General features: G+C 34.8%; 1 protein-coding gene across 2 annotated transcripts in view; it reads left to right on the plus strand.

The window, feature by feature from the left end:
• HtrA2 (HTRA2-related serine protease) overlaps positions 1-8,660 on the plus strand; it is a 39,383-nt gene extending 30,723 nt beyond the window's left edge. For both annotated transcript variants that reach the window (XM_067285014.1, XM_067285013.1), the window contains 4 exons: positions 2,859-3,083; positions 8,018-8,123; positions 8,194-8,374; positions 8,440-8,660. In XM_067285014.1, coding sequence (XP_067141115.1) covers positions 2,859-3,083; positions 8,018-8,123; positions 8,194-8,374; positions 8,440-8,605 — 678 coding nt within the window. In that variant the 3' untranslated portion in view covers positions 8,606-8,660. The remainder of the gene's footprint in view (positions 1-2,858; positions 3,084-8,017; positions 8,124-8,193; positions 8,375-8,439) is intronic.
• Positions 8,661-11,377: the final 2,717 nt, after the last annotated feature.

An 11,377-nucleotide genomic window follows, 5' to 3' on the forward strand; every position in this document is an offset into this window, starting at 1 on the left:
ACTCTGCTATAATGCCAGCATGAACTATACACAGTTCACAAAAATTAGGCAAAGAATCCTTCGCTTGCGCATATAGGACAACCTAGGATTTGAAGCAGTGAAAAATGAATAAAAACCTCGTCTTATAGGCAAGTAAATATGATATTTGAGTTTTTTTTTGTCATGGAATGCATTATCATATTTTACATTAATTTCTATGGAAAAAACTGTTTTGCGTAACGAGTGTTTCGAGCATTACGAGTAAGATTCTGGAACAAATTATGTTCGTTAAGCAAGGTTCCATTGTATATTCATATTAGAAATATAAATACAGTTAAGTCCACTTAACAAGAAAATGAGATAAGGAAGCAGTTTGCTCATGTGTTTCCTGTTTTCTCCTATATGTTTTACATTAGTGGAACTCCTGTTAACAATACTGGATTGTACAGCAGTTCATTTAATCGAGCCCTGTGTCTGTAGAATTTTTGGTACTTTTCTGTTAATGGGAAGCCAGCCGATACAGGATTCAAGCTCTGAAAACAAGGGGTTTTGCACCACCCCAGAATTGTTGACCCTTCACGAGATATTCACCTCCAAAGGTCAGGTTTTAACATGTATCAGTACACTGCCTATTCTACATGCTTTGCATGTAGTTGTGTGCTTCAGTTCTCGCTATCGCTTGCACCTCAGAGCCTGGGTGGGGCAAGTCTCTAAAACTATATAACATCAAGTACTCCACAAATAGTGAAGTTGGCTACTCGAAGCCAACACAGTTGTGTGGACTACATAGTTAAATATGATAGTTGTAGCAGAGTGATGAGGATGACAGTATCGCCTGTCGGATTAAAGTTTCAACTGGCATCTCGTTAACAGAAATCTGAATTTTTAGAGCAGCAGTCTGCTCTAAAAATCTAAGATTAAAACATAGACCCGTATAAATCTTCTTTAAAATAGTACACAGTACTATTTTAAAGAAGATTTATAAGGGTCTATGTTTTAATCTTCAGACAAACTCTTACAGGTAAACAAGGATGAATATGATTACATGCTGTTGACTTAATTTGCATGTAGGAATCAATACCTACTGAAAATATGTACACAAAAAATTTCATAAGTTACTTTAATAATTTTATTTTCTTCTTTGTTTATTATTTAACCACAATTTTTTACAGAAAATATTTTGCTGGGTGTAATTAGTGTGCAACATATGCTTAAATAATTTCTAAAGATGTGGGAACGGTTTGTTAGTACCAATCCATGTAGCTGGCTAGATGGCCGAAATGGCAAAGATCTGTTTATAGTGTAAGATGACTAGATTTGAATCCAAACTAATTTAATCATTAATAAATTTTAAAAGTCTGAATGAATCATTTAAAATATATATTGTAGTAATTATGTTGTTAAATATGTGTGTGCTTGCTTGGTTTAATTGTAACTAGGAAAACTTTTACTTTCTAAGGGTGTACTATAGATTACTCCCTATGGAATTTCAGGACTTTGATTATATATTTGAACTCGGGGACTGAGACGAGTTCAACGGTACCCTATTTTTGGACCGGAGACGAAAAATAAAAAAGTTATCACACTTTTTAAGTTACCATACTTTTTTAATGCTCTCATGCAGATGGCACCGTAGTTGCTAGTATTGCCATCTTGCAGTAAAGTCTGCAAACTGTGACGTTGGACTACGGTCATCTCCCGGAGCGTTGAACACGCGATACGAGAGCAGAGAGAGCGACGCGACTTCCAATCATCGCGCAATCGCCATTTTGGTTAATGTTACTTATGGCAGCGAACATGGCGGCCCGACTGACCTCTCGTATGGGCGCCACCACACGCCGCCATGTGCTAAACTAGTGATCGATTCACGGTAGTTCTTGAACAAAGTAAAAAAAGGGGGAAAACGTCTACTAAAGGCAATTTTAACGGCAAGCACGCGACTCCCGATCGCGATAGCGAGGCCGACTTAGCGGAGAGCGACGCGACTCCCTATCATCGCACGATCACCGGAAAAAAGTATGATAACATTTTTATTTTTCGTCTCCGGTCCAAAAGTAGAGTATCGTTGAACTCGTCTCAGTCCCCTGAGTTCGGATATATACCCAAACACACGAAATTCCATAAGGAGTAATCTATAGTATACCCCTTTCTAATAAACAGCTTTATTGAACAGAAAGATTGAAAAACAATGGGCACAGCAACCATTACAGCCTGCAAATGTTTGTCATTAGTTCAAAAATTGTGTAAAACACATTAAAATCAAGAAAAAACCAAAAAGAATTTGCAAATCAAATAGACAAGACCTTGCCTCGGTTTCTGAGTTGCCATACCGTCATCTTATTCTGATATTTCCTGCCAAAAAACTATGAAAAGTTTATGGGAAAATTTGTGACTGGTGCATTCTACACTCTTTCAGAAGTAACTTTTCTTGTATTTTCTGATTTTTGGATCATCCTCATATTGAACTGATCAAAATTATATGCAATATGCATAAGCTTAAACAAATTTAACATTTCTTTGCTGACTGACAAAAATTAAGAGAGTTAAAAGATTATCTATCATTTTTATCGCATATAAATCATATACAGTATATAAATGTGCATATTACATTAACATATGTAAATTCTGATTTTTTTAAACACTTTCAGCAATGGGGTGTCCGGGTGGTGAGGGAGGGACATATCTGGATGAAAAAAATTTCTGGAGTTTTTGACTCATCCAGATGTTCCCAGGGTTTCGTAGAGCAGTAGGCCAACACCTCAGCTGCTCGATCATCTGGTCAATATAAAAAAATGATTTCCAGATTCACGGATATATTATTTTAATTTAAATACTGTATATTTTAGATTAATAATAATAATTAATGTTTTTATTTTCAGAAAAATTTGCCAGTCTTGAAGTTAGGATCATCTGCTAAAGTAAGACCTGGAGAATGGGTTGTTGCTATGGGAAGTCCATTGTCCCTTAGTAATACTATTACTGCCGGTATTATCAGTTCAGTTAACAGAGGGAGTAGGGAGTTAGGTCTCCACAAAGAAATGGAGTACATTCAGACTGATGCTGCAATCAATTTTGGAAATTCTGGTGGTCCTTTGGTTAATTTAGTAAGTAAATATATTTATATTTTAGTTTTAAGTTAAAGCAACTGAAATGGAAATTGTTTAATGATTTATTATTTTTCAGACCATAATATGATACTTTATCTACTTCAAAACACAATTTTAAAAATTATTTAATTTGTTAATTAGAAGAAAGAAATAGAGATTCTGTTTTTTTGGTTCAAACACAGTTTTGAATGAGGCATTTGGGACCTTATCAAAACAATAGACCATACCCATAGGAAAAGTCAAAGAAACCAATGGTCGGTACGACCTTTGCGAGACTGCCTACCGAAATTGACCTATCTGGGATTTTGAAAATCCTCAAAAATGAGGTAAAATTTAAAAGTGAAAAAAGTCTGAAAGCGTGTCAAAACAATGCTAAAATTCAACTGTTTTCCATTTTACGAGAGATGGCTAAATGCAATGGCATTTGTGTTTTACAAGCTTTTAAAACTGTAAACACAAACACCATTGCACCGACTATTCCCGGGTGCAGTTAAAATCATGCTGTGCGCTTCATTAAGCTTGTCGCAGGCCGATTTCAAGGGAAACTATATCTCGTGAAGGGTTGCATGTAGATCATCAGTTTCTTTGATTTTTTTTACCGCTACGGGCATGGTTGACAGCTCTGATAAGGTCCCAACTGCCTCATTTGGAGCTGCATTTCTACCATTTTTTATATATTTTTTTCATTTCTACCGATATGTTTATTTTCATATAGACACCATTTTTAAAATACTGCAGCGTGTGCAGGTTCTCTCTTAAAATAATTGCCTAAAATGCATGCATTATCAGATGTTAGATAAGATGATAAATCATTTTTAAAATTTATTTATAGCTAAAAATTGATTAAAAAAAATAATAATAAAATTAGTAGATGAAATTTATCAGTTCATAGTTCATAGTTAATGTTTTGGATAATATAAACTGGATATTTTAATTAAATTTTTACTTATATTTAGATTAGAATTTTTGGTTATTTAAACAATTTATTTTCCAAAGAAATTACATTTACAGGTTTTAATAATATTTGAATGGGTCTGGTCAAATCCGAGATGATGCAAATAAAAAGATAAAATCCACAAAACACGAGTTAATTCAAAAACTGCCATACATTAATGAGGATTACTTAGTGTAACTGCATAACAGGTTTATATTTTTTAGGGACAACTAGTATCTTATGTCATAGAGCTGTGGTGCCCAAACTTTTCAATTGGTGGGCCAATTTGCATATAAGTTGTAGGTAGGTGGGCCACAAATATTTCGTATAGACTTTACATATGAAAAGAAGGTCTGTTTTTATTGTTATAAGTGATGTGTCAAATATCTTTGTGGATGGATTAATATGTGCCACAGACCAGATATGTACAGTACCAGGGCTGTAGTTTGGGCACCAGAGCCACAGACCATTAATTTATGTGCACTACCACTATTTTACATATTTTTAATAATCTTTAACATTAATCTTACTTCATGTTATTTTATTTGCATTAAATAATATACCAGGTGTATAAGCTTAAATCCGCTGTTTGCTAATAGATGGCGTAAGTGAGCGTATTAAGCTACCATGGAGATGCCATACTTGTTTTTTGATGATTTGGACATCTGTCAACATTAATCAGTGCACATCATCAGCAATTTCATACAACATACATTTTGCCTTTGGTAATTATGTCTAGTTTTGTGCCAGAAAAAGAGCATATGTGGCAAGCTCTGCTTTTCTGCTTCAATTTGAAGAAATCAGCTGCCAAAGCACATCGAATGCTTGTGGAGGCCTATGGCGACAGTGCTTTATTGGAAACCATGTGCAGAGATCGGTTTTGTCAGTTCAAAGATGGCAATTTTGACCTGAGCGACAAGAAGTGTGAAAATCGGCTCAGAAAGGTTGAGGATCATCAATTGCAGGCTCTTTTGGACGATGATGATACCCAATTGCAAAAATGCTTGCTGAGCATTTTTGGTGGGTGTTGCTCAACCAGCCATTTCCACGCGTCTACATGCCATGGGAAAGATTCAAAAGATCAGAAAATGGGTGTTGCACGAATTGAACGATAGGCAGATGGAGCAACGCCAAAACACATGCGAAATCTTGCTCACCAGACAAAAAAGAAAGTTGTTTCCGCATCGGATTGTAACAGGTGATGAAAAGTGAATATATTTCGAGAATCCTAAATGCAAGAAATCGTGGGTTGATCCAGGCAAACCATCAACATCTTCCCCAAGACCAAATTGCTTCAGATGGAAGACGATGCTGTGCGTTTGGTGGGATCAGCAGGGTGTCGTCTACTCTGAGCTGTTGAAACTGTCAATGACCATCGCTACCACCAACAACTGATCAAATTGCACTGTGTTCTGTGTGTAAAAAGGCCGGATTATCAGCAAAGACACGACAAGCTGATTTTCCTCCACGACAACGCACCATCTCACACGTCAACATTGATCCGAAACTACTTGGAGGCACTTAACTGGGAGGTGCTACCCCATCCCGCTTGTTCGCCAGACCTGGCCCCTTCTGACTATCACCTGTTTTCGTCGATGGGCCACACGCTCACTGAGTGGCACTTCGATTCTTACAAAGATGTCCGAAAATGGCTTGATGAGTGGTTTGCCTTGAAAGAGAAGGAATTTTTTTTGGCTTGGTATCCACACATTGCCCGAGAAACAATGTGTCACTATGAGGGAAAGTACTTCAAATAAATTTGTTTTTGCTTTCTATGAAAAAAACATTTGTTTTTCTGACTAAAAAACAGCAGATTTAAGCTTATACATTTGGTATAATTTGTGACTGATGAATGGTTAGCTCTGTATTCTGTTTCGTAATTTCTAATGTTAAAACATTCCTATTATGTTATTTCTGTGTTGATGTCATAGAGAATTACTTTTTTCCCTCTCGCATTACACCCCGTGGACACTAAGAGGACTCTTTTCATATTCATTGTAGGAGTGACCAGGTGATGAAGGACAGGGCTCGACATATCCAGTCCATGAAAAATTGGTGTTCTGGTCACAAATCAGCAAATTGTAAGAAATAGGAACGGAATGGAAAATATATGTTTATACAGTAGAGCAGTGATTCTCAAAGTGGGGGTCGCTGAAAAATTGATGCCAGATCAATTTTTTTTCAAATATTTTATAAATTTACTATGGATTCATGTTTAGAAATAATAGAAATAAAAAATATATAAAATAATTTTTACTTAAATAAATTGCGCGTATAAATAATAAAAACAATATAAATATTTAAATACGAGCGTAAATATAATAATCATAAATTTGTGCGCTATTGGGGAATCCCCAGTGTTCGCTAGCAGCGTTGCATCTGTAGGCAAGTCGAGTTAGAAATACAGTAGTGTGTCGTTATCCGAAAACCGATCAACCGAAAGCGTTTCAGTTGGCAAATTCGAATTTCCGCTAGTGCTGTGGCGCTACAATATTTGGCTATGTCTTGGGATACTCCGATATTATTTTAGTTGATATGCGTTTTTAGCTGGCAACACTGCGCGACCATGAGAGGGTACTTAAGGACGCACCAGTATTTGAACGAGACTTTTTTCCCATCGTGAGTGGTAAGTTTTGCTTGTTTTTCTGAGGACTGTGTTGTGCTGAATTGGAACGTTTTGAGACTAGATTAACTTCCGAAATATAATGTTTTTTTGTTTTTATATTTTTCAATATATTTATTTTGTTTGTGAAAAATAAAGAAATAATTTGAAAAAAAAATTCGTTAGTCTTAACATTGACAAAAATTCAACGCAAAGCGACACGCAACGGAGAGAAATTTCAACATGGAATAGATTAAGTAAATAAAAGAAATTAACTCCTCCTGAATTTAAATTAACCCCCTCCCTCCGGGATGCTTTTCTACACATACTCATTCTTCGGGTGTCCTTTGAAATTTTTAAGTGCAAAAGGGGGTTGCGGACCAAAAAGTTTGAGAAACACTGCAGTAGAGCATCGTTTATCCAAATCAATTGGGGACTGGGGTTGTTCGGATAACCGATTATGTACAAAAAAATATATTAACCTATCCGATGTTGAAATTTTTCTCCGTTGTGTGTCGCTTCGTGCTGAATTTTTGTCGATTTTAAGCCTAACGAAAATTTTTATAATAATAATCGAGGCTATTGTATCGTTAAAAATTATTTCTTTATTTTGTACAAACAAAATAAATATATTGAAAAATATAAAAACAAAAAAAATTATACTTTAGAAGTTAATCTAGTATCAAAAACGTTCGATTCGGCACGACACAGTCCGACTGGAAAGCTTTCGGTTAACCAGCTTTCGGATAAACAATGCTCTACTGTATCTTGTTTGTTGGAATAATTTTCTATATGTAAATCTAATACACACTTCCCATACTTTGTGAATAGCATTACCAACTTAGTGACTGGAATCGAATTCCTATAAATCAGTATTCCATACTTCCATTCACACTATTCATATGTGCAGGGTGTCTTTCATATGAACAAGTATTATATAAAAAAAAATTTTTAAAGTCAATTCCTACTTAGGTCAACAAAGAAAAATTTTATTTTAGTTACTTTTTATTAAATAATTACAAAGTTTGCTTTTTTTCTCCTCGTGTCATCTATCGGTCCGAATCGGCATATTGCTGACGGGCGCCACAGTTTAAATTTAATTAATTAATGAATTAATATTTGATGAAAAAACTGTATTAACATCAAGTGTCATCCACTACAAGTTTAAAAAAATGTATTTGAACTTGAGTGGATGAATAAAAAGTATTTTATTAACGATTGAAAATTTGAACAAGCTATATGTATATATAATTATACATCACCCCTAACTGTGGCTATCTGTGTTCAACTATTACATGGATATATAAGGACTTTACTATGCATCCTGTAATATATAAAGAATTTAATGAATTTTTACTCATTCATATATTAACTATTACATATTTTCATTTAAAGGACGGCGAAGTTGTCGGAATTAGCACTATGAAAGTAACTACAGGTATTTCGTTTGCAATACCCGCTGATTATGCTGCCGAATTTTTGAAGCAGACTGAAAGCAAAAGTAAAAAATTTAGATCTATATTTAAGTCAGTTCTGAAGCAGCTAATTATAATAATTGAATAATTTTTCAGCAAAGAATTGGTTAGGAAAAGTGGTTCCGAATAATATCTCGAAAAAACAGTATCTCGGAATTACCATGCTTACATTAAATCCGAATCTAGTCTTGGAATTGCAACAGCGCAACCCAGATTTTCCTCTAGTCCAAAGCGGAGTGCTCGTTTGGAAAGTCATACTCGGATCTCCGGCTCACTGGTAAGTAAATATTTTAATAACAATTAATTTGATAAATATAATTAACATTTAAAGTCGTTTTCTAGGGGCGGTATTCAGCCGGGAGACATTATCACGGATATTAACGGTAAACCGGTAAAATCTGCCAACGATATTTATGCGGCTCTGGAAAATAACACCCCAATAAAAGTCACAGTAAGAAGAAAGAACGAAGTGTTCAAACTGATTATAACACCACAAGAAGCCGATTAAAATGAATTAATTTCTTATAGTTTTTAATAGAAATAATAAATTCTTTTGAACAAAATCTGTTTTTCTGCATATAAATGAATCTAAGACAATACAGATTTCTAGTGAAGTTGCTTATACAGAGTTATGGTGTATCTTTTTTTTTTTTTTGTTCTGATGAATTTGTAATTTATATTTTGATATTTTCTATAATTTGTTTTATTTATTATATTAAACGTTTGTCATTGTTTTTTCTTTTGCGATTTTTTACACATTGTAAAATGTAAATGTAATTATTTTAAACACAGATCAAGATATAAACAAAAAGCTAATTGTCATCCAATTTTTTCCAGAAAGACTTCTTTTTATAAAACTGGCGACACATTGCATAACTTTTCCGGGGAAAAAGTTATAACAGGTGGTACCCCACACAATTTTGAGATTTCATTATCGATTATCGTCGATATAAAATGTCAAAAAGCTTAATTTTGAGGATAGAGACGAGTTTTGTGAAAAAAAACTGTAAATGCTAATGAGTAAAAATCTTCATTATGCTGCTGAATTTTTGAAGCAGACCGAAAGCTTTATCTTGTGAGTTTGTACCAATCGGGCTATGTTGTATGACGGAATATGCATATTTTTTATACGAAATGTAAAATTCAAATTGTATTATTGTTGTTGGCTTGACAGCTCAGGGTAAGCCTTGGTTTTTCCAAGCTGCTCTCTTACTATTCTTGGGGGAATGGAATATTGCAAACTCTGTCCATCCCGAGCTTATCCTTTCGTGCTCTGGTTTTGTCAAGTGTTTCTTTAACTATGCTACTTTCACTCATGCACGTACGTGGAGTCCAATTTAGCCTATATGCGGCAGTCTCGATAGTTCGAAGCACTATGCCCGTAAGCTGAAGTATGCATACATGGCTAGGATACATAAAAATTACATACTTGGGTAATTCAAATTGTGTGACATCATACAACTGAAATTTTAAGCATGCCAAAAGATTTAACATCTTTTGGTGTGCCTTAACACTTACAGCATGGAGGAGTCCTTATCTATGCTGTTTAAGTGTTGGTAACATGAAAGAATATATTTAATTTTACCATTCATGGCAATGATAAATTAGTACTGAAAGTTTAAATATTTATGGAAGTAATGACAACAGTATCAAACTTACAGTTTAAATAAAATTATGGTATATTTGTGGAAATTTGCCTACTTGTTCAAAAATTTTTGCGATGATTTATCAATTCCCTATGCTGCCATTTCTATTTTTTTGTCCCCCAGTCCACCAGGTGGCCCCAATCCTCTGTTTTGTTCTTCACTTGCCCCGCAGGCTTTGATGTTCATTCAGAATATACACTATTCATAACAAAAGTTTTGTGAAGATCACCAATTCCCGGTGCCACAGTTTGGTCGCGTTTCTTTATGCAGTGCTTTACAGCGAACATACTGAAACTGGTTTCTAATTGGCCAACACTGCTTGTGACATCATTTCGCTACTCTCTCGCTGTATAAAGAAACGTGGCCTTTTTTATTGACGATTTTAATACATTATTATTTTTTTCTGACTTGTTTCCATTGAAAGTGTCTAACCTATGATGAACAAGAAAAATTCATTCCTATCACGAGGCTAACTCTACAAAGGGACAGAGATTGATGCCCAACATGTGTCAAACCATACAAAAATTTTTGAAAATTGATCCGGCTATAAACCTTTGTTCCAGAGAGTGGCATTTTGATCATTAGATATCCATTATGGGATGTGTGGCAAGAAATTTTCGTTGTTCCAGCATTTCTATGTGCAATAGGCATGTCGTGGCTTATATAAGGGTGCCATTGCAGGAGGATGTTCGTGGCATGCAATCCGAATGGAATTGTTTTAATGTTTTGATTAATTTTAAGTCAAAATTAATAATGTTTTTATCAAAATCAGACAACCAAAACAATTCTATTAAGATTGCACGACAGCATTCCCATATTAGACATCACTGCTGACGACATGTTTATTTTTCTCATACTGAATGTATCTTTAAGATTCTTATAACAGATATGGGATTGAATCCACAAAGAACTTTTCTAGTTTTTTATGATTACTGGATTAGAGATGGGAACAATGGGTACACTCTAGTATGCATCAGTCTCGGCCACAACCCATGAACTGGTGAAAAGTTTAATAAGCTTTTACCGGAGTATCTGGCAACCTAACAACATGGCAGAAGCAAACATTATATTGGCATTTGCAGACTTGAGTTAGTACTTAAGTGACCAGATTGCGAAATGTAAAAAGTGGGGCATTAGGACAGGTTCTTTGATGTGATGTCTTAAAAATTGATACGGCATATTGAAATGCGGAACTGTCCTGCCAAATTCGAGACATCTGGTCACTATTAGTTTAGGATTTAGGTAATGGCACTATGCTCGGCTGCATTTCTACATAAGTAACATTGTGGTAATTTACTAGGATGGACTATTCTACATAGAATTCTCCTTTAACATTTACTATATGAAGCAAATTTTTTATAAATAAAAATGGAATAATCTGGTATGTCTGGTCATTTTAGTTAGTACAGACAAGTAATAAAAGTAGTGTTAATAATATAACCACAGAGGCAGCCATATTGCTTCATCAGAGCTTGCCATATGCTAAAGAGTGCAATGTGTCGTTCGCTACACTGAAACTCGACGAATATCGGAATGCATTTTAGCATGTCAGTTCACTGATGGTGCTGTTTGATGCATACTGGAATGAATCTGATGTCAACCTACAGTGGTTAACTCTTGCAATATGCATCATT

This window comes from Centruroides vittatus, unplaced genomic scaffold, assembly GCF_030686945.1.
Source record: "Centruroides vittatus isolate TY-2023 unplaced genomic scaffold, ASM3068694v2 scaffold_149, whole genome shotgun sequence".
NCBI classification, from domain to species: domain Eukaryota; kingdom Metazoa; phylum Arthropoda; class Arachnida; order Scorpiones; family Buthidae; genus Centruroides; species Centruroides vittatus.